Raw genomic sequence first — 25198 nt, 5'->3', positions numbered from 1 at the left:
ACAAATTCTGTGGGGTTTCTGGAGATACTCTTGTCCTTCTCTCCTTCACTTCAGCCTACATCTCCTTCTTTGTTCTGGCGTTTTCTAGATGGTTTCATGTTGCTGTCTTTGTAGGTTGTAATACTGTATATGCTTGTGTTTATTTACCCTTTTCTTATGGATTGTTATTTGACTTCAATTCTGGAGTGTATCGATAGTGTTCTAGATGTTATTGAACTTCGATTGACATTGTCCACTGACATTTCATCTTTCCTCATATTGTAACCCATATGCTTTCAGTTTCCATTTCTTTCTCCATCTTTAGTTTCTTCTTCTACATTTCCTTCCCTCCTCTTTGAGATATTGTGACCTCCCCATACTTCTTGGGGTTTTATTACTGCCTATTTTATTATCCCCAACAAAACTGAGGATTGGTAGCCAGTAATCAATTTATTTTACTTCAGTTGCTTCATTTGCTATCCCAGTTCACCATGGAGTCTTTTCTCACACTGAGATGGGTGTGTTAACCTGGATTGTGGATGACATCAAGGTATGTCTGCACAGTTTACCTACATGTACAGCTATAACCTCAGTATCATTCTTTTCTTCAGTTTGCCCATCTTAGGGTAGTCTAACAATTTTGGGCCCTTCCTTTTGGGCTTGCCATGGTACTTGCATGTTTTGTCGAATTGTCTGAACTTTTGCATGACATCTCTTGCTCAGGGACTGTTATTTCATTTTTACAGGGATGACTGGCCTCTTCTGACTCATTCTTAATGGATATCAGCCAAACCTAAATGGCAGTTACTTTTTATGGTGGCTCAGGTGAGCTGCTGGTTCAAATTGAAGAAATCCTTCCTAGGACATGATCAAAATATTGTCCATTTAGACCTTAATGCCAGTTGATTACTATCTTCTTCTTATGGTCTAGTTCAAAGGAACTTTTTGTTCACCACATCTTCTTGTGTGGTTTTATCAGTTTTGGGGATGTGGTCTTCTGTGAGTTTACTGGTTTCTCTTGGTTGTGCCCAATGAGATTTTGTCAGTGGGTGGTTCATGAATGATAAAATTTTGAATGAGATCTTCTTTGCACCCATAATTTTTTCCTCCAATGATCTGCATTGGTGGCTGGACTAATGCAGTATGTCAGCTGATGTGCTGCTGCTTTCTGTATGTCTGGGTACATGTCATTTCATGTACACAACTCTTGGGGATGGTGAGGATGGATCACTTCCCAGGGAACTTCAGGCCATTGATCTATGGATGAAAGTGAATTATATATCACTGTTTTTGTCTGTATGTTGGGCCTTAAGTCATTTTCTTGTTTTCACCAAACATTGTCTGGGTATAATTCCTTTGCATATTTTTATGGTTCTAGCACATAATGCCATCCTAGAAAGCACCTGGGCCAGAGATTCAAGTTTCTTGACATTGGATCTGTTATTCTGAAGCCATGTAAGTTATATTTGTCATATTGCATGTTACATGCAGGCTGCTTTTAATCTGGCCATGGATCATTTTTTGTATCCCAACCTGATATATCTCACAAAGTTGATATTGCATTTCCTTGTTTTTCAGGATCTTTACCATCAGTGGGGTTTTTCCCAAGTGGATGTCTCCTCAACACTAAGTTACCTCTTTTTCAGTTACTTGTACCTCATCCACTGCCTCTGGCAGTCAATGCCTTCAGAATAGATTGGTGACACACACATCTTTATGTGTATCCATTCCATTTCTTCATTGGGTAATTTCTCTTGTCCAGTCCACTCATTGTAGTGTCTGCCTGATTTCTCCCTATTGACCAACTCATCCTTGATTCAAGATTGTTTTATTACTCCCCTGATCTACTTCTTTCTCCCTTTTTTTTTTTTTTTTAATTTGATCTCATATCTAACATCCAAACCTTCATGTTCTGCTTCTTCATGCTTGACCTTCATCTGGTTCAAGGTAAGATGATCTGGTTTCACATGTCATTTTCTTGTTAGCTAGTTCCATTTGTACATCTGGTATATGTTGAGAGGGGAATATATTGTGCAGTTGGTATACTGTTGAGGAATTTCATACTACCATGCCTAATATGGCAGTCATTTCTCATCTAGCTCTTCAACCTTAGGTAATCACTCTCATTGTTTTATGGACATTGGATAGTCATTTATCCAATGGCCCTCATAATCTGAGGGTTGGATGTTCGAATCCCCGTTACACCAAATATGCTTGCACTTTCAGCCGTGGTGGCATTATAATGTGATGGTCAATCCCACTGTTCATTGGTAAAAGAGTAGCCCAAGAATTGGCAGTGGGTGGTGATGACTAGCTGCCTTCCTTCTAGTCTTACCTCTTGTAGCTTTGCACAAAATTCAAAACAAATCAAACCATTTATAGGATACCTTTCATTTTCCACACCATAAGGGTTTACCTTCCCCTGTTCTTATTGTGCATTCCATCCAGATACTCCTCCTTCTCTGGCATCCTACCCTTCTGGATTGGTTCATACATGTGGTTCAACAATCCTTTGATTTACCTCCATATGAATCAATTCCTCATCTTCCTCATTTCATTTTTTCCATCAAATTTGTTTCATCTACAAGCTCTTTTTAAAACTAAAGATGACCTAAGAAGGTCAAAACATTTTAATACCCATACCAGTGGTCTTGAGAATACGTTTTTATTTTAAGTGGGTTTCTCATCATCTTCTGTGTCGAATTAAGGCTCTTTGTTTTCTATATATGCCATATTTCTCCCTTCTTTGGTACATCTTCATGACTCTTGATCTCATTGGCAGTCTTCCTTTCATCATGATTTTTCACATTCTACCCTTACCACTAGGGTCCATTTTGTGGTTCATTTGGCCTATTCCTCCCAACCTTATTCCTCTTGTCCTTGGTTCTAGTTGTCCTTCCATTAGATCTGACACCTTACCCTTTCCCTTGTTTCTTGTCTTCATCATCCAATAGATAAAATTCTGCAGCCTAGCATGTTGACCATTCTCAGTACATTCATCTCCTATTTTATCAGTCATGTTTCACTTTCCTTTTTGTTGGGGTTTCACCTACCACCTGTGATTGCTCACAAACTTTAGTGTAACTCTAACTTGTAAGATTTCTTCATAGTTTAATTTTTTTTGAGTCTTTATCTACTCTTTATTACATGGATCCTACTCTGTGGTGAGTGATACATGACAAGGTATTCTTTAACTCTAAATCTGCACTGTAGAGCCATATAACTGTTTTATCTTCCACAGCTTCACAGTGCTCAATGTTGAGATGGAGAGTTTCAGAACATTATTCTGAGGAGAATAATAACCTTGCAGTACTTTGCTTCATAAATATGCCCATTGTGAACTGTATCTCCTATGGACTTCGTGAATATAGCAGAAGGAATTAGCTGCCCATCCTTGCCATGCCTTGATTGAATAAATTGGTATGGTCTGCTTTTGAAAAGAGGGTTTTGTGTTCACTCATTGCATTGTCTTATGTGATGACATTCCTCTGGACTATCAAACATATTTTCAACCCCTTTTCTTCTAGTGGAATATGAGAGTCCTTACTACTTACGAGTTTCAAGCTATTGGGGTGGTTGACTGTGGAGGCACCCTCCTCAATGGGTTCTGCAAAAGGATGGCTATAACCATTCAGCCAAGTGTTTGGTGGTGTTTTATTGATATAGATGAGACATGGCCTCCAGAGAAGTTGAACCATCACCTTGCTCAATGATATAGTCTCCTGATACCATTTAAACAAGCACCAGAGTTGAGACATCAAAAATGCTATTCATCCATTCGATTAAGAGCTCTCATTCTACTGTCACATGGATGTTAAGTACCTTATGGCCTAGTTTTGGCCAATCAACATAAGTCCTTACACAAATTTTAATTTGTCTATCTTCCTGCCTTAATTTGCTTCATCTGTGTTGTGTGTAACAGAGGTGGTACCTGGGATTCTTCTATATCTAATCTTGGCTATCTCTCTGATGTAGATATGGTTTCCATTTGAAAAGTTCTAACATGTTTTAAGGTTTGGGTAGTTGGTTACATTGACAGATATCTTTTCAATACTAGGTGTTGTTCTGGTTAGAAACACTTTCCTACAACATTCTCTCCACTCTGACGTACTTCTCTCATTTTCTGCCGTGATGTCTTGCACATTTCTACACGTGGGCAAACAGTATATTGGCTCAGAAGTGGTATGGTTTTCCTCTTCAGATCTGACTCTCTCTCATCTGTAGAGGTGTCCTTTTAGATGATTTTGGGATATATGTCTGTTTTTACCTCACACTGGTCCCTCCTTCTAATCAATGGGGATTCAAGCTAATTTTGTGAGCAGGTGGAAGTATCATATTGGAAGTTATAATTTGCCTGTACTGAAAATTTATTTCTGATAGTTGCTTCCCTCCATTCAAATTTCCCAATCTTCTTCACCATGCACTTCCAGTGCTTCTGTTTTCTGCCAAACTTCTGCCAAGTGATAGTTCAGTAGAGGTGCACATAGGTAACCACAGGTGTCATGTGAGTATGCTGTGCTTCTGTTGGTGGAGATATGATGTGTGATGACTTACATGAAGAAAATGTTGAAATCACTTGATTCTGATAGCCAGCACTGAATGAGAATAGTTGATCTTGTCAGTAGAGGAAAGTGTATATCAGGAAGGATTTCCAGCAAAGGAAATAATGACATTCTCCATCACTAGGAGGGAGATACTACTTCCTTGCACAGTAATCTTTATTAGCAGATGGTTATAGTGTCATTATTTTCTTGGCACTGTCTGTACTGAGACATGTTTTTTTTCCTTTGCTCTTTGAACTTGTAATTTTGAATGACTGCCTTTCTTTAATTAGTGCCATGCCACTCTTTTCCTTATTGTACATTCATTCTATCCACCTGATTATAACTTCATTTTCTCAGAAAAAAATAAGTACATTCACAATGCTTCTGTGTCTCAAGGCCCCAACATTCTTGTTTAAGAAGTTTCTCCAAGTCAGTTGCATTTGGAGAAACCTTGTATGTAAATAGAGTTGACATTCAGTAATTATCCCTTTAACTGGGTTAGTATTAGAGTAAATAATTAGCATAGTTCGTGGTCAGGAATTGTAAAGTTGTGGATAAATTAATATGTCCAAATGTTATGGAGTTGTAATGAATCATTGCTGATGTTTTAAAACATGATGTTCCTATTATTGTATGTCAAATGATTGATTCCCTTCAGCCTACTCATCTTTAGCTCAGGTTCCTTAGTTGGTTATCAGACTTCAGGAATCAAGTGGGGCTACCTCTTCTCCTGTTCTTTCTCTTATTTTTATGCTATTCTCTTGCTCATAGGGCACTTTGTCATGGCATTTGACAGTAACTCTTCCTTGTAACCAATTCTTATTTGAGGAACCATCTGTGCATACCTCTTCCCTCTTGCAAACATGTCTCCCTTCACTGGCAAACTGTGGATTGTGCAAATTCTTTCTTCAGATTTTTCCCTGTTTTTCTATACTCCACTTTCTCTTTATCCTTGCCCTCTCCTGTTTTCTACTCTTTGATACTTTGCATCTTCAGTATCTTTTTGGTTTTTCTTTATTATTGTTCAGAGCAAGCTCAGTCATCTTCCTTGTATCTTCACACCAATGAAATCTTGGTATTGAAGGCTCTTCACTGTTCTCTTCCTGCACAAAAGGTTCTCCTTCTTTTAGGAACTCTAGCTTCTCTTGAATTTCCATCATTGTGTTTGGGGAAGTTTAAAACATCTATCATGTGATCCTTTATCTACTTATGCACCTCTCCATTCATCTACATTCCTTTCTTAATGGAGAGAATGCTCCAATACAACCTAAGGTATTACACTCCTTTCCCGCTTGATTTGCATTTTGTTTCTAGTGCCTTCATTTTCAGTTTGGGGATGTGATTTTTGACCATATGCTCTCTTCATGGTTTATTCTGAATTGGAGAAAAGATCTCTGCTTATAAACAGTCTGATAATGTCTATTTTCATGAGTATCAAAGTCATTGATTGCATTTATTTGGGCCATCTGATGACGATCCATTCTGACAATTCTATGGTCAGTTCTTACTTCAACAACCAAGTAGACATCCACTCTTGAGATCTTTGCTTTTCATAGTTTTTTTGTCAAAACCTTTCATTTTGATTATTGGTGGTCATGAAGCAGTATTATCCTCAACTCTTGCTTCTTGCCCAGCACTAATCCATTTATCACCTGTTTCTCTACCATTTTCAGGGGATTTTTGTCCACTGTCTTTTTTTCCTGGTCCATATCCCATCTTGGTTCTTTGTATGGTTCTGTGGGCTCTTACATACCTTAGTTTGTACTATTGAACTCCTTTTCCTTATCTTTTTTTCCTGAAGACATATTTGCTCCTCCTGCTTGCTTGTATCCATCATCATTCACAGTTTTATATCTTAGAAGCCTACATTACTCTATATTACAAGGATTGGTTGATTTTTTTTTTTTTCCTTGAATGTTCATTTGTTTGGAAAACTTGGGGTGCCCAGGAGGGTGATCAGATGCTTTTATCCCTCCCATTTTCTCTTTATATGATCATGCCAATCTCAGTTTGTTGATATCCAGTTTGGTCTGCCCTCTTTATTGAAACTGCATTAATCTGTTTTGCCATAATTTATCCCCTTCTGCTCTGACCAATGTTGACAATTGGAGGAAGTATTGCAGGTAATCTTTTAAAATATTTGCATCTGTGGGTGGTTTCTTGCATCTCTGGTGTTTGCTTCCATCTGATTGCCATCTTCTAACCTCTACAGAGGCTATTGTGAGAAGTTTTGTCTGTTACTTTTGATTTACAGCTCCATTTGGAATTACTAATCATTTAATTTTATTGTTTGTCACTGTATCTTACTGAGTGGCTGGCTTTGCTTCACAGATAATACTTACCTAAAATTCATATTGAGAAGGGAATAAGAGAACTATTAATCTCATCTGCCCCTGACTCAGTGCACACTGTAGAGATGGGTTTTACCCAACTGTTTCTGCACTTTTTCAGCTTCTATGACAGCAGTTGGTATAATCATGCCCTGACATGGAGTTTTTTCTCAAAGTTATGCCTTCCCTCCAGTAAGAGATTGAGTAGGCTCACACCATGTTTAAGATATAGAAATGGGGCATTACTCAACTGTGTAATATATAATACCTTACTGTATATTACATCTAGCTATTCTTGATGGATAAGTACAATCAAATGGAACTAGGCTTTACCTCAAGATGCATTAATCCATACACCTGCTGGTATATGATCTATCAAAAACAACACAATTTCCAGTAGGTATATCCAGTAGTATGGCACTTGGATTCGATCAAGATGTAGTGACTCCAAGCTGTAACCACACTACTCATTTGTGACATGCACAAACCAACACTGAAATTTTGCTGTCATTCTCAGTTTTTCTAACAGTGGCAAACAAAAATGTGACATGAAAGAAACTCATAGGTGAAAGTATTCTCTGCTTGAGAATTCTAAGGTATTCCACCAGTATTTATCCACTATACAGCCTTGTGGAAGTCACCTCATGGGCTTTCCCTTTCTGTTGCTGTTTCACAAGGGCACTGAGTAGAGATTAGACATAAAAGGACATCAACACGACTGATAGGAAGAAGAACAAAATCTATTTTGTTAATATGCAGAAATATGTATCTCGGATAACACAAGACCAAGATGAAGATAAGGGATCCTGTTAAGGAGGAACCCTACTGGAGCCTGTATACTAGGAGAAACAGATGAAGAAACTGTAAATGTTGGTGTATATGTATACAATCTTTTTTGGGGGGGAAAAATATGAGTATTTCTCTTGGAAGAAGGGTTTATGTCATAATATAAAAGAATGTTTAGTGGAAATATTACTAATAAGTTTGTTTTGTAAATGAATATTTTATGATTTTTTAGTTTTTTATTATAAGGCAGTTAAAACCAGACAATTTAGAAATAAACATATAAATAGTATGAGATGAGTGGGAAACAGCAGATGGACATAGTTATAGCAAAAAAGAATAAAGACAAGAAAAGTTTGGTGTGAAGTTAACTTTAGTAGAAGTGATAACTCTAACAATTAACATGAGCCTATTAATACTCAATACAATACTTCAAGTGGATTTATGTTACCATGACTAGCAACTGATGCAAAAGAAGCAAAAGTGCTTTTTTAACTCAACCAATATTTGCTTGAAAAAGTTGATTGGCTCATAGTTTTGCATGGAATGTTTATTTTCTAGGAGGTGGCAAAGAAGCAATAGATCCATAAAGATATAAGCACTATAATACATATATAATACATTATGGTAAGACTAACATTAGAAGAAGAGATAATAATTATATCTATCAAAACATTATTCTAAAGTAATTGAATCAGCCTGAGTGCACTTTGACTAAAGTAACAGAGGTTATTTTGAAGAAAGATGATCAAACAGTTACTAGAAGAACATTATAAGAATGCAGTAACTCTTGCTAAATTGTGAATTGTAACAATGTTATTGCAATAGAAATAGCAAAAGATAGTTTGGTTTGTCAACTGAAATTCTAAATTAAATGAATGAGCCAAAGTGGAATTTTGACAAGAAGAGATTGTATAGTGTTCATGACATGCCTGTGATCTCTGTAGTGTAAAGAAGTTATTGTACATATATTTAACTAAGTTTTTAGGTTCTGCCAAAGACATATGCATGGTAATAGCCTTTGGGAAACTCCCATCTAACTTAAGAATTTGTGCCATTGCATCATGATACCTTCATACAGCAAAAGCTCGCCACCAGTAGAGGAGTGATACTTCTCCATGCACGCACTTCTTAAGCACTTGTAAATCTTCAGTCTTTTCTTCAGCTCTATATTGATCAGACATCTTTAAATTTCTTTTCTGTTTAGTTTATTAAGATTTATATCATAAAGTAAATTTTGTTTTTAGTTTTCTTGATTTGAGAAGATTTAATATTTTGTTGTGACTTTTCAAATGACAGTGATTTATTATTAGTCCTGAGTCTGTGATGTTGTTAACACGTAAGCCTTATTTCTGCTGTCATCTTTTGAAGACCATTAACTATCATACATTGGATTACAATATGTGCCACTTTGTTCTTGAAGCATTATTAATGAATGAAATATTTGTCAATTTAAACTTTGAAATTTATTAGATTCCTTGTAATGCATAGTATATTACTAGCATTTTGTATAAATACTCTAAAGTTTATGTACTCTTGAAAAGAATATTAGTCTTTTCAAAGACTGAAAGTAACATGCGAAAGTTTTTACATTACTGAAGCGTACATGATAAATGTTTTAAACAGATGATATGGTGTATGTACAATGTGTCTAAATGTTGTATACATTTTGAAATGCAGTTACTTTTAAAAGAAGAAAGTTCAAAGATATCTATTTAATTACATGTTAATATAAACACTTGTTTAATCTGGCTTGTTTTGGCTTAAACTTAGCTTCAAGTGTTTCTCACAAGTATTTCCAAATTAGTAAATTTTCAATAAAGAGTACAACCAATTTTGTGGTATAATAGAAAGTTCACTGGTCTTTATCTATTTCACATTCAGGAAAGTATCATGCACAGGTACCATGAACTAGTACAGTAAAACAGTAAGAAGTGATGACAAAATCAGGTCATGGATACAAAATCTTAGCTGATGGTGTAATTCACATTTCTTCTAAGGAGAGGTGGGATTCACCCTATTTTACATTTTGTGTTCACAAGACACTAGATCATGTCCTACTGAACTGCTGGATTTGTTAAGTGGGACTATTATTCTGGACACTTGTTTTTGAGTCCTAATGCTGCTGTGTTCTTATATTTTTACACTATATCCAACTACACAAGCTTACTTCAAGTATTACATCAGAGAAGTAGTTAATGCTGTGGTTCTCATTGTGTTTGACAAATGGCAGATATGTTAGGGCATTTGAAAATGTTTAGAATATGCGAAGGAACCTAAATCAGCGTCTTTTACTGCTTTTCTTTGTTTAAGACAGGTTCCCAACCTTTTAACACTCGCGACTTGAAAATGTAATTGATGAAATAAAATTAATGTTATCCCAAGCTACTTCTAACAAGGCTTCACGACCCCCCCCTGCCAAGGCTTTGCGACCCCACTGGTTGGGAACCCCTGGTTTAAGAGTTTCCTACCATAAATTATTGATTTGAAATACTTGTTAAAAAATAAGAAAAATTGAAATACCACCATTAGTCTTATTATTTTATTAACAGTTATATATAGTATACTTTGTGTGGTTTATCCTGAATAAGGAAGATATGTAGTACAGTCCTTTTTCCTGATCAGATTGAATAATTGTGAAGCTGTTCAGGAAATAATACAATCAATGTGAATAATTAATCTTCAATTTGAAAAGATACCACTACTACTCAACCAAATCTGTCTCAACTCTGATTTGCTCTCTAAGAGTTGTTAATTTTTTTTTTCTAATAATGCACTAGTCTATTATAACTATTTTTATGCCATTTCAGATGTGCATATCATGTGACTAATTGTCACAAATCATACTGTGCCACCTATTCTAGCACAATCCTTACTTCCTTGATTGGCACTATAGTGTATGGACCTGTATTTAGTTTGCTTCACGTGATTGTTTTGTTCCTTTATCAGTTTCAACTTTTAAGCATTTGAATTTGAATTTTGGTTTTGTTTTGAAGAATTCTTCCATAATATAAATTTAAATTTTTTGGTGGTAGATAATGGATATAGAAAGTTAAACAATTTTGCTTGGTAGTTGATTCATTCTCCCATTCCTCCTGAACAAGATTCTGAGGAAGAATTAAAAGGGTGAAGGTACTGTTCTGAGCCTTTTTTTGATTAGTCACATACACCCTTGTGCCAATTAATGGAAACAAATGGTAATTATAATATTTTCAGCATGGCGGCCAGTATAGGCACGCTGGACCCACTGATTTCCTTTTATAGTCATTTTTTCATGCAGATGGCATCATTAGTTGTGTTTTGCAGTACAGTCGATCTGTTTTTGGGATATATGACGAAATTTTGAGGAATATTACATCATTCGAAATTGCGTTAGAAGGGCAAGGACACCAGTCAAGAAACAACTTCTTACCAACTCAATGAAGAAAAAACTATATCAATGGCGTCTGAAATACAAGAACTGGACGCAAGAACAATAGAGGAAGGTGTTATTCAGTGATGAGACTCATTTCTTCGTACAGGGTCAAAGAAGTCTGCATGTTCGCAGATCTCCAGGTGAGAAACTTCGAAAATCTCGCATTCCTTGAAGAAGATGTGTTGGGGCTTTTTTAGCTACTATGGTGTTGGAGGATTACATATCATAGAAGGTATGATGCAAGGACCACAGTATATCAAAGTTTTCCAGAGAAGAGTCATTCCAGAATTGAAAGATTTCCAGATGGATCTGGCATTTTTCAGAAAGATCTGGCTCTGTGCCACACATCGAAACATCTGAAGAATTTTATGACTACAACGTGAATACAGGTGCTGGATTGGCCTGGAAACTCTCTGGACTTAAATCCTATTGAAAATCTTTCGGTAATTTGTAAAGAAAGACTTTGGGGAAAAGACTGTACGATGAAAGATAAGTTAATTGAGGCCATAATTGAGGTAAAATTAGTAAAGATGGCAGTCAACTCATGGACTTGATGCCAAAGTGGATTAATGATCTTCTGAAAAATAAAGGCAGTCAAATCATGTATTAATTTGTGAGTAATTTTTGGATTCTCAGAAATATAATGCAAAAAATTGAAAAAAATTGTAATTTTCCGTCTTGTTTCAATTAATTTGCACAAGGGTGTAAAGTTGGCAATCAAGAGAATTTGCTCACTTTGTCGTTCCTGTAACTTATTGTTGAGGTATACAAAATTTTAAATGTTTCTCTGTTAGCTCATAATTTCTCTCATAACTTTGGTGGGTGAAGAACCTCATTCTAATTATGTTTTTCTCCCTCACCTGACAACTAAGCTTGTGCTCAACCTTTTGCTGACCAATTACTATTAGGGACACTATACCCCCCCAAATCAATTTTGGGATTACGAATATCTAGATCCTCTCCTTCCACTGTGAGGCTGGAACCTAAGAGCTTATATCCTTGCTCTCCTTGGCATCTTGTTTGTCACATCCAGCTGTTCTTGTCCAATCCTCATCAGTCTTAGTTTTCCATGTACCATCTTCTTCCCATTCATTATACTACTCGAGGCATTCCCAATGTTGCCCTTGTTTTTTCTGTTCCTCCAGAGGTCAGCAGTATAGGTGACAGGATGTATTTTTTCAGGGCAGTTGGGGACCAGGTTGCAACAGTTCTCAAGCATTTGGCAAAGGAGCTATTGAACAGTTTGTACCCACTCATCTGAGATTTTACTCCTGTCTGTTTATTGTCCCCTCAAAAAAATGAGATTGGAGACCATCATAGATCTGTTCCTTTCGTTTTGTTTGTCCTCCACTTACTTTTGTTCTCCCAGACTTTGATGTTTTTTTTCTTTCTTCAGAACTCTGGATGACAAATTTTGATGTGACAGATACCTATTTTCATATTTCTGTAGATCCAGGGTCATATTGCTTTCTAAGATTCATTCATGATGGATGTACACAACTGTTTGGTTTGGGTTCATCTTCTTATGTGTTCTGTTGAGTGGTTTGCTCATTTTCTCACCATCTTCTTCACTCACTGGGTCTTCAGACATCTCAATACATGGATAACTGGTTTCTGCTTGCTTCTTCCCAGGCCAAATCAGTATCTTTCACTTGATGACATCTTTGAAAAGCTGCCCAGATGAGGTTTCTTATCAGTTTGGAGAACTTTCTTCTAACCCTACATAGTATCTTATTCATTAGGGGTTCTCTTCAATTCTCACCTCAGTCAAGCCCAGCCTTCTCTTTGACTCGTAGATGTGAATCAGGTAGTGGTGAAGGTTGTATTTTTTCCATTTTTCACTTTGTGAGAAGTTCTTTCTTATTTGGGGCGTTGGCTTCATTGGGAGTTCTCATTCGTCTTTATGGCTACCCTTTTCTCAAACTAATTCCCGTTATCCAGACCACTCCTTATTGTGTTTTGCTAGTTTCTCCATATTGGCTGGCTTAGATGTGGTTCCTTCTGCTCTGGCCCATACTGGAGCAGTAGCTCTTTCCCAAGTCCAGGTTACTTCAGCAGCAACTGCAGTCAGACATATTTAAACCAGACATCAACAAAGTTTATTATCACATGGATTTTGTTTGGTGTCTCACTTCAGCTAAGGGACTTGTGCTTTGTGTAGTGTCTTTTCTCACCTGTACATTTTTGTCTTCCTTATTGTCTGTGTACCAGAAACATTCATCTACCTACCAATAGTGGTCCTTTTACCACTTATCCCTGCTCATTTTCTTCTGTTCCAAATCTTTAACTAGTTGTTGTTGTCTGCATCAACAGTTGCTAAATATCAGGTTGCTCTCCCAAAAGCATTCTGTTTCTCAAGATTCTGTGAAGCTCTCTCCTCCTTTATTTCTGTCCATATTCATTCCTTTCATTTTGTTTGTCCTCCACATACTTTTGTTCTCCCAAACTTGGACCTCATTGTTCTTCTTTCTTGGTTCCTCCCTTTGAACCCATTGCTATGTGTTCTTTGTACCATCTTTTCCTTATGCCCTACTTCCTTTTTCTCCTGGCAAGTGGTCATCATTGTTGTGAACCTTTATTTTTGTGAACCTGACGATGACCCAAGAAGGTCAAAACGTTGTTCGCTCCTCTACATAAAAAAAAATTTCTCAACCCAAACAAGCTGTTTTTACATATGTTATCCTTTATCTGAATCAGACCTTACTAGCTAAAAAGAGTTGCTACCCATAAAGATTGTTATGCCTTTTATTCTGTTTCCTTACTATTTCCCACCTGTACTCATGTTTAGACTGTGAGTGTCTTCTCTGTTCAGTGTGTTCCCTGCATTGTTATGTGTCTCATATAACACCTACTTTTGTGGCTCCTGTTCCTTCACATATATTCCCTGGAATTCCTATGTTTCCTGGGACATATTGCCTGTTACCTTTACTGGCTTGATTTGGCAACTCCTGTAGCTAGCCTGTTCTGATTTGTCTGTGGACATTTGCCAGCTGTACTGTGTTTAATTTTACTAAATTATTCACTTAATTATGCCCTTAACTACTTGAATCAATTTACTTTTGGAGGAAATCATTCAAGTGGGTATGTGGAAACTTCCAATATGTTTGTAGTGCATTATCTGCACAATTTGGTTGTCTTCCTCAATTAGATATCGTCTTTTCCTGCGGTGATTTCTCCACACATCTATTCAACTTTGGTTGGGGTAAAATAATCTGTTATTTTTTTCATTTGATATACATCATATTTCAAAATCCCATCTTGTGGCAGGTGTGCTGAATATTAAATGTTTGCACAAAACCTGTATGTTTCTAAACACACTTTGTAGAAATGGGTAGTTTCTGTAAGATCACTAGATGCTTTAAAGGTGGTATACATATATATATATATATATATATATATATTTTATTATTAGTGTATTTTATATAAAGGACCATAACTCATGGGCTTCATGAGTAAAGCAAATGAAGATTTTTGCCTGACCTCACTGACCCATAATTCTTGCAATCTGGATCTTTCTATTTTTTGAAATAGGGAATCACAGACACTTATTCCACACTTCATTGTGTCATTCCTCCAGAATCCCAATGAGTATTCTTTTTTTTTTTTCTTCTAGTGAAATGCAAGAGTCCTCACCACTACAGTTCCCAGTTGCTGAAGTGATGGACCATGGAGGTTTTCTCCTGTGTGGGGTTGTATAGTGAAATAAATCAAACTCGTAAGTATCCACTCAGTACCACTTGGTGTGGATTTCTGTATATGATCAGGGAACCTACCAGGGAAAATTCTGTTCTTTCAGTTTACCTCCTGTGTGATCTACACATCCACCCACATGTTTGCTGTGGTGACCTGTGAAGGGGAGGAGAGGTCCTAGTGGTTGAGGGGTCCAACCCTAACACACCACTTTGGATTTGAATTCCTGTAAATGGGCAGTCTTGGGATGGCCTCCCAGGGTCACTCAGCTGGTCCCCTTGGGCTAGAGTTAACCTAATAACAGTGTTGGATGTTTTCAGCAGGTGTTGTGGACATTGTATCTGATGCTGGTGTTTGAGTATAGTGCTCATGAAACCCTGGCATTGCTGCAGTGTCCTTGTTTGGCATTGTAGTGCATCCCTTCATAAGGCTCCATGGTGGGTGGGGTCAGTGGGCACCAAAATATTCCTCTTTTTATTATGGATCCTCCAAATAAAAACTTAAATAAAATAGTGAAAAAACAGTCCATAGGCAAACAGCCACGTCTTGAAGATTCTAAGCAGCAATCTTCAACACCTGTAACACCTGTTGTACATCATTTTCTTATACTACTTTCTCCTTCAGACAAACCATTAGGGCAAATGTCATTCAGAAGGGACTAGAGGGACTTACTAGCTCTCCAAAGTCAGTAAAGAATCTTTGATCTGGTGACATATTGGTGGAAACATCCATATCTCAACACAGTAAACTCCTCTTGCATTCAAAGGCAACTGGGGATACATTTATTGAGGTGACACCTCATGCTACTTTGAATTCATCATGAGGAGTTATTGTTGAGGAATTAGAAAAACATCCCTGAGTTAGAGATTCTTGCTGGTTTCTACACTCAAGGAATTTCTGCAGTGAGCTTATCTCCACTCGCAAAGATGGAATTACGATGTCAACCAGTGTCCTCATTCTGACATTTATATTTCCACATCCACCTGCCATTATCAAGGCAGGTTATCATAATTGCATGGTACGGCCATACATTCCAAACCCTCTCAGATGTTTCCAGTGTCAGTGGTTCATTCAGTTGAAGATGTCATGTCGTGGTTCCTTGATGTGTGCTTATTGTGGTGGCAATACCATGATGCCCATGAGTGTGAAATGGACCTTCATTGTATCAATTACAGTGACTCTCACCGATCCTACTTTCGCTCTTGCCATTAATGTTTGGAAAAACGAGGTGCAGCATTTGAAAACGATTCAAAAGATTACTTACTCTGAGGCTCGCAAGTTGCTGTCCACCACTTCATTTCGGATATATGCTGCTGCAATTTGTTCCACTACTACAGTGTGAGTGCAGAAGGATTTCTCTGTGCCTCTAAAAGAATTGTTCTCAAACCAAATGAAAAGTCTTTTGATCTCCTTAGTTAAAAATGATGAATCAACTTCAACACCCCTCTCTGTCCCTAACATAAATTCCAGCAAATCCCAAGATCCACTTGCTTTGGTTCTTGGTACAGGCATTTCCTTGGGTACATCTTTTTCTCTCACTCAAAGATGCAAAATGATCATTCATTCACATCCTCAGTTGCTGGAATCCTCTTCCAACAGCAAAGACCTGCCCAATCAATCCAGGGCAGGATCTGTGGAGGTTGATAGACCTCCCTCAAATAAAGACAGTAAAGGAAAGATATGGTTGTAAACAGAAGGGTTCTCCACTAATTTTGCCTACACATAAACGAAAATGGCCACCTTGATACAATGGAACTGTCGAGGTTTACCTTCTAATCTGGATGATATCAAAATACTGATTGCTTCCTGCCATCCTGCATGTCTTTCCTTACAGGAAACATTTCTGAAACCTGCCAATTAGTCACCTTTTGGCAGTTTTCTTCATACAGAAATGACAGGCTGTATGATGGATGAGTGCATGGAGGGGTGGTACTGTTAGTTGATCAGCATGTGTCCACCCTGTATTTGCCACTTGACACACCCTTGGAGGCTGTAGCCATACATATTTCCTTGGGTCATGCCATCACTGTTTTTTCTCTCTTCTTGTCACCTTTGAGAGACATATGATCAATCAGATCTTGATGCTCTCCTTGAATAATTGCTGTCTCCCTTTTTAATCTTGCGGGACTTTACTGGACATCATCCTCTTTGGGGAAGTGCTGATATTGATAAGAGGAGTTGCTCTGTAGAGCATATGCTCTCTGATCACAACCTTTCTATTTTCAATACTAGTTCTTCTACTTATTTTCATGCACCTAGTCAGTCCTTTACTGCTAGTGATCTCTCAATTTGCTCCCCTTTACTGTTCTCCCATTTTTCATGGAGGGTTGACAATAATCCACGAGGCAGTGATCGTTTCCCTAAAATTTTGAGAGAGACTGGCCATGGTTGATGCCACCTAACCTGCATGCCCCAGTAGAAGCTGGTTTGTACAAACTGACCCTCTTTCACTGCTCTCACAGAACTTGATCCTGCCATTGTCTGTAAGCCATCAATAGAAGACTGTGTGGCAGCAGTAACTGACTGTATTATACAAGCAGCTGCTTGATGTATTCCTAAAACCTCGACACATTTTCTACAATATTCATGTCTGTGGTGGACTTTTCATAGGTATCCTACACATTCGCACTGCAACATTTTCCTGTAGCCTGTGCACATACTCTGTGGATAAGATGTCAAAGCCAGAAGGAATCTTGGATTAAGTTTACAACCAGCATACCTTCTATCACCAATTCCAAAGTCATGTGGAACAAGATTTGAGAGGTCAGTGAGCAATATAATTCTGTCCCCTTCTTGATCTTGTTCTCTGATGGCCAGGAAATAGTTGATACCTGGCACATTGTGAATACTCTAGCTTCTTCCTCAACTTTCTTAGCCATCAAGACTCGGGCAGAGCAGTCACCTCTTTTCTTTCGATCTGATTGTCTCTGTGACTACAATCATCCCTTTACACTAGTGGAACTCAAACTGGCCCTTCATCTCTCTGGCAGTACATCGGTCGGACCTGATGATGTATAGTATGAAATGCTGTGCCATCTCTTTCCTGCTTTTCTTACAATTCTTTTGATTATTTTTAAGCAGATCTGGCAGGAGAATGTTTTTCATGATGCCTGGTACCAGGCTATTGTACTACCTTTCTCTAAGTCTGGGAAGGATCCCAGGATTCCTTCAAACTACCGTCCAATGACTTTGACAAGTTGTCTCTGTATAACTTAGAGAGGATGGTTAATGCTCATCTTGTTTGGTTCCTCGGATCAAACAACCTCCTCTCTGCCCACCCAGTGTGGGCCCAGATGACAGTGCTTCATCATGGACCATCTGATTCCACTTGAATCATCAATCAGAGAAGCATTTCTTAAATGACAACACCTTGTATCAATATTCTTTGACATTGAGAAGGCTTATGATACAACATTGGAGGTATGGCATTTTGTGAGACCTCCATATATATGGGTTACATGGCCATTTGCCCATTTTTATTTAAAATTTATTAATGGACAGGAGATTCCATGTTCATGTGGGGTTATCACTTTTCCATTCTTTTCTACAGGAACTTGGAGTCTCTCAGGGCTGTGTTTTGAGTGTCACACTTTTCAGTATAAACGGACAATTCCCTCTTAATGTTGCAAACTGGCTCTATATCGACAACTTTTACGTCTCGTCAGTCGTCGAACATGAGATATATTGAGGTGCAGCTACAGAATGCCCTCAATTCTTTACTGAAGTGGACCACAGCAAACAGCTTCAACTTCTCTCTCTCTAAAACCATTTGCTACCAACGGGGTATTTACCCTGATCCTAAACTCTGTATCAATGAAGTTTTGCTGCCTGTGGTCCCTGAGACAAAGTTCATTGGGCTTATCTTTGACTGTAAGCTGACCTTTATACCACACATCGAGCAGCTACAGGTCAAATGTACAAGAGCACTGAATATCCTCCATGTCCTCTCTCCCACCACTTGGTGAGGGGATCGATATTCTTTGCTAAAGATGTATTGTGCTCTTATTCGATCAAAACTATTCTGCGGGTAACTAGTGTATGGTTGTGCCAAGACCCTTGCCTTGAAGATGCTGGACTCCATTCATCATCAGAGCTTCAGCTCTGGAATTGGGCTTTCATCATTTCACCAGCTTGTACACAATCTCATGAACCTCCTCTACACCTCTGATATTTGCAACTGTCTTTACTGTATGCTTCGAAACTTCGTTCCTTACCAAAGCATCCCACTTGGGGTTGTGTTTTCCTTCCTCGGTGGGCCATACTTTTTCAGAACAGGCGATCTGCTATTACTCTTTTTGATCTTTGTATCCAGGCACATTTGGATGAATGTGAATTATCTTTAAGCCATCTGAGTAAAGCAGACACTCCTGATTGGAAATATTGTCTGTTATTTGCCGAACATCCTTTGAACCATCCTTACATTCCTATTTATACAGATGGTTTGTAATCAGGTGACTGTGTGGGCTCTGCCATGGTTTGGTGGTTGCTAGCAGAATTTTCTCTACAGCTTCGGTCTTCACTGCTGAACGGTACGCCATTTCTTTTGCCCTGGATCACATAGAAGCTAAGCAGTATTCAACTGCACTATTCATACTGACTAGCTTAGTTCTCTACTGGCCCTTGCACTGCTTCACATTAATTCACACCATGTTCTTGCCGATATTCAAAACCACCTGGTCCATTTCTCTTTAACATTTACTTCTATCCAGTTTTCTGGATACCGGACTACATTGGTATTTGTGGGAACAAGCTCACCAACACTGCAGCAAAATTTGTCTGCTCTGGCACTATCACTGCTGTGCCTGTTCCATACACAGACTATGGTCCTTTATCCAAGGCTCGGGTCTGTGCCAGTTGGCAGTCGACTTGGAGTAAGCAACGTAAAAACAAGCTTTTCCAAATAAAATCCTCTGTTGGACTTTGGCCGTCTTGCTTCCATAAGGATTGGAAAGAGGAAGTTGTTCTAACTAGATTACGCGTTGGTCACAGTTTATTAACTCATCATTTTCTTTTATCTGGGAGTGATGCACCAATGTGTTGTCTGTGTAACACTCAGGTCACAATAAGCCACATTTTCTGTCGTGCCATTGTTATGACTCTCAATGACAGCACCATTTTAAACATGTTCTGTCCCAAGGTTTATCCATAATGTTAGAGAGTGTTGTTTGTGATGGTGACACTGTCCACCTTGGAAATGTTTTAATTTTGTAAAGGCCATTAATCTTTTTAATGCTATTTAAGCTTTTTAATCTATACATTAGACCTTTTTAAAGTGATTCTTTTTTAAGAATCAAAGTACATCTAGTTCAATTTGCAATTAAAGAAATGGCCATAACATCAAATAACTTGGAACCAGAACTGGAAAGGCCAACTTCATGTGACTGATGGTGGTTTTTGTACTTACCTGTTAGTCTTCCTGGTGAGTTATGATAACTACAATTATGCTACAGAAAGTCCTTTACAACTTGTATTACTCTTACTGCTGTAGACTAGATGTAAATATTGGTTTTAATTCTATTTATATGTTTTTAAACTTTGTTTTGTTTTACCTCAACTACCTTTTTGAATTTTTCTAAATTTACTTTAATTTTAACTTTTTACAAGATGTTTGGTGCAGATAGTCTAACAGCTGTATGCCATAAAACATTAAACCAACCAATCCACTCAGTGAGGAGTGTACTGTCATTGTTATGATTATTGAATAGGCAATAACATAGTATTCTGGATTCAAGATGCTTCTCTAAGATATTTTGCTGTGGCTAACTACATGCTGATCATACTATAGATGCTTATGCAAGGCATTTCTGTGGATGTTTCTGCAAAGTTGGACTGCTCTTTACTTAATGGAATCTCAAGGTGCTTCCCATGGATGTTTTTGCCTTAGCAAACCAAACTTAAATATATATCCAATGTGCTTCTTCCTTGGTTTTGTTGCACTTGTTGAACTCTGTATCTTATGCAAGTTACTTCTACTGTTGATTTTACCCATATAGATTGAGTTTGGCATAATCTGATATATCCCAGGTAAATCATGCTTGGCTTTCTTATTTATATGCAATTTGCAGTTCTTCATCTCTGGCTACTTATGCCAATGTCACATCATTTGACACCTTATTAAGACTAATTGAATCTATATCACATATAACCTGCTGCATATTTGGACAAATAATGCACATTTTTTATGTCTACTCTCTGTTGATTAATGTCAGTTATACTGCCCTGCTCCAAAACAAAGTGCTGTATTATTTTTCACGAGTGTGTGGTTCCTGCTTCATACATAATACCCAATATATATATTTGTGTAGTTTTTTACTCGACAAGGAAATACCTGTTCCAGAAACGGTGTTTATACCTCACAGGTGTGCCTTGCTTTCTTCTTCTGGCACAACTGTTCTTGTAAGATGGTTGTTATCTCATTATTTGATTACTTGCAAGTCTACTGAATCCTCTACCATTTCAATGTGGAATTTTAGCTTTAGGTGGGAAGAGGTAATACAATTTTGGAAGTTAACATTTTCCTACACTGAAAATTTCCAGTAGTTACTTACCTTGTTACCACTTGTCCTCTTCCCAGATATGCTAGTGTTTTAGTTTGTAACTGCTTATTCTTAAAAGTGAGAATTGTTCTAGAATAGTAGAGGGAGTTTCCTATGCTAGTATAGGTAGCATAGTTTGATATACATCTATTCTGAAAATGTTGCATGAATAAAGAGGTATAACAGATGGGTGTGCTGTTAGCAGAAAAACGTTTAGCAATGTTTAGAGGGCAGATCAATATCAAGATAGCTTTAAGAGAGATAAGTTACATACCTATTGGAAATATATTTTCAGTGTAGGAAAATGTTAACTTTTGTTTGGTTTCTCGTGAACAAACATGTTGCCATGTTAAGAGTTTGGTACATTTAGCTTGTGTCTTTTAGTTTCTTATGCATTAATTGTTTTGTGGTATTATTTTTGCTTCAAAAATTGTAGAATACTGTAAATGGGTTGTATTTGAGTGACAAATCTGAATTATTTATTTTTGTGTTATAGTGAAAATATGTATTTATGTGCAATAAATGATTTGGTCGATGTGTGTACATGAAGTTATACTTTTAACAATGCACCTAGCAAAATATTTTTATTTTTTTATTTAATGTTTAATGTATATGCTTGTTATTTCTAAAGAAAATATTTCTTCTTAGGTTATATTCCAGGCCTTCAAAATCTTGGAAATTCATGCTTTCTGAATGCTGTTTTACAAGCATTGTCTTCTTGTGAAACCATAATCAGATGGCTTGATAATACACCTTTTCCAACATCTTATTTAAACAAAAACAAGAGTTTGATGTCAGTGTTGCTGAAAACTCTGAAAGGTATCTTTGTTCTTTATTGTTCAGAAGTAGAGGTATTTAGTAGCTGTTTTGTTTGAAAATTATTTTGATTAATTGAATGTACTTACTTAATCAAAGATATACCACTTTCATATTTTTTGGGATAAACATTTTTTATAAATATTTTTATTTAACATTTGTTACAATATTTGTTTGTGTTTCAAAGGATAAAATGATGGTTAGTAATTAACCAAAAACTGAAACATTTTTCTATGAATAGATATATTTGTACACATGCTCACTAGTGTTAACACTTTAAATATTAATTTAACTGAATTAGAAACACTTTCCCACAGTAAACTGCTACAAAGCTAAATATTTAAATGAGGCCTAGTAAAAGTGATGAAGAAAGACTTTTTAAATGAAGGAGATTAACACAGTAAATAAAAACTCTTGGCTTGTTTAGCTGAATTTGATTGTTCTTGTAATATAACCCAAGGTTTGTAAACAACAATTTCTTACAGAAAATGTTATATCAATACACATTATGGAGATTAAACTGAATTCCTCAGTTTGTAGTGTTATGTAAATAATATTGTGCTGTACGTTAAGTTAGATTTGTTATGTCAAATTGTTTTGGCAGTAGAGTTGAGCAATCTAATTTATTACACATGGCATCATAAGTTAGTGATTGATCAAAATTACAAATAAAGCAGTTGTCACAAAAGTAATTAATTAATTAGAATTAGGATTTTTAATTATTACAACTATCCATGTAATCCAAGTATTGCCATTATACTTGTTTAAGCACAAAAATTTGCCCACTGAGGTATTGAAAGGCAGATTTGACATTAAAAGCTATATTTTTTTTAACTCAAGTTCAATGTTGTTTACTTTTGGGGAAACATGGCCTGGTGATTCAGGTGAGGAGTGCCTTAAAATATTGCTGTAAAACTTGCTTGCCTTGTTATTGTTATAGCAAAGTTACTAAAACTACCTGTTTCTGTCACTAATTTTGAACCTGTTGGTTATAAGCTGTCAACTCTGTATCTACTTGTATAAAGTGTAAATTTAACTGGGGATTTTTATTGTGTTATGTTTTTAGGTTATAACTAACTGAATTAATGTTGTATAAGCATGTATGGAATTAAGGGAGAATTATAGAGGGTTCTGATCCCCTGCCTCCACCATGTTTTTCAGAAATTAATGACTATTCTGTAATGTTGTAGAAGCAAGTCTAGAGAAGAACTAGCTTCTGCATTTCTTTTCATAAATAAAACAGCTAGAGGTACTTACACAAATGTATAGAATTAAAAAGAAACATTAGATCTCATGGTTTTTATTTGATTGAGCTATTAATTAAGTTAAAATATTTAGAATTTTCTGGAAGAAACAACCAGAGTCCACAGCAATCCAATTAAGATCTTGGCTTATAACTGCATGATTATTTCTAAACTAATATAACAATATCAGTGTCAGTTAAACATCACCATGCTAAACTTTCATATCTTAGCTGTAACCAGACAACAACAAGGTGTCTAGACTTTAGAGATTTTTTAGTATTGTTTTGGACATTTGCAGCTCTTATAACACAGACATCTTAAAGAATCAGTTTTTTATTGATTAAAAGTTAAAATTTTTGTGAGAGAGGTAATAATAAGTTAAAAATGCGAGAAGAGAAAATGTTAACACATTTACAAAAAAATTAACATGACATCTTTAGGAATGCTATCTTTTTGTCTAAATATGATTATCAATAATTATAACTTAATTTTAGTTTAAAAATTTTAATTGAAATGTCTTTAACTTTTTATTTTCTAACTAGAATAAAGATATAAGCCTTGAGATTGCTGGATTATAACTTAACTCATTTGCAGAATATTTTAATTATGTTTTAATTATGTATAATGTATTTACTTGTTAGAACTATTTGGTTGAAGTAGATTAATCCAAAATATTGTTATTAATGATGATGGAAGATTCTTTTATATAAAAAAAAACAAAACAGAAATTCTAAAATGACATTCTTACCTCGCCTTTTGTCTTCATTTTCATTTTTATGTGGATGACTGTTGGCTCCTCCTTGCCACTTCTTTTATAAGAGACTGCTTGTTTGGATTGGATGGTTAAGTTTCTGAATTATTTCTAATTATATCTTGATTCTTGGTCAATCTTTGTGTCTTTTTTCAGCTCTGACTCTGAGCTAAGCCTTCCTTCCTTATTCATCTATACAACATGGAGCCTCTAGTCTCTTCATTTTCTACTTCTTTTATACTTCTTGCAGATGAGTTTCTATTTCAAACTTTTGTTCTTACCAAAAATATGTTGAGAAAAAAAGAGGTACAATGCTTTCAAGAGTATCATGCACAGCATTTCGTACTCTGAGGCACAGAAGTTAATGTGTTCCCTATTCCAGCTTAAATGTACACAGGTGCATTTCTTTCCACTGTCACAGTAGAGGTGCAGACAGATTTCTCCCCCTGCCTCCACCCCTCCCAGCATCTTTCTTTCATCATATCTAGTCTTCTGCTCTGTGTGGATATGTGTGTACATAAGTTAAGTCCACATCTACACCTGTTCCTGTCCTCACCACATTACTCAATGAATTCTTGGTTTCCTCTTCATTAGTCCTAAGGTGCAGGACCAGTATTTGGTTATGCACTCAGTCACTGGAATCTACTGTGTTTTAGAGAGACCTGCCTAATTGACCAAGGACAGAATCTATGAAGATTGACAGACTTCTTTATACCTACCAGAAATGTGGTCAAAAACAAAAAGCTATCATTCCAGTTCTACTACTATTAAATAAAACTGGTCAATTTGATATACTAAAAGTGTTGAGGTTTTCATTCTAATTTAGATAACATTGAGGGCTTGAACAATTCCTATTGTCCCTTATGTCTCTCCTTATAGGAAACATTTCTCAGACCTGCTGATGCTGTTACTTTTTAGCAATTTCCTTTGTACAAGAATGACAGATTGTATGATGGATAAGTTTATGGATGTGTGCACTGCTGGTTTACCATTGAAGGCTGTTGCCTTACATGTCTCCACGAGTCACACCATCATTGTTCTCTTTACCTGTCACTAGGAGAAGATGGTGCAGATATTGGTGGGAGGGGTTATTCTGTGGAGCAGATGCTT

General features: G+C 36.7%; 1 protein-coding gene across 11 annotated transcripts in view; it reads left to right on the top strand.

Moving 5' to 3' along the window:
* Usp30 (ubiquitin specific protease 30) overlaps window positions 1–25198 on the top strand; it is an 80181-nt gene that overhangs the window by 4404 nt on the left and 50579 nt on the right. For 9 of the 11 annotated variants that reach the window (XR_013025019.1, XM_076488722.1, XM_076488725.1 and 6 more), the window contains one exon: window positions 21926–22096. Coding sequence is in view for 10 of the 11 variants with exons in the window: in XM_076488722.1 (XP_076344837.1) it covers window positions 21926–22096 (171 nt within the window). In the remaining variant the exon portion in view is untranslated. Of the gene's footprint in view, window positions 1–14664; window positions 14767–21925; window positions 22097–25198 lie in introns of all 11 variants that reach the window. The other 2 variants (XM_076488731.1, XM_076488732.1) reach the window with 1 other exon arrangement.

This window comes from Tachypleus tridentatus, chromosome 2 (assembly GCF_004210375.1).
Source record: "Tachypleus tridentatus isolate NWPU-2018 chromosome 2, ASM421037v1, whole genome shotgun sequence".
NCBI lineage: Eukaryota > Metazoa > Arthropoda > Merostomata > Xiphosura > Limulidae > Tachypleus > Tachypleus tridentatus.
The sequence above is the reverse complement of the archived record's forward strand: the minus strand, read 5'-3'. Positions and strand labels throughout refer to the sequence as shown.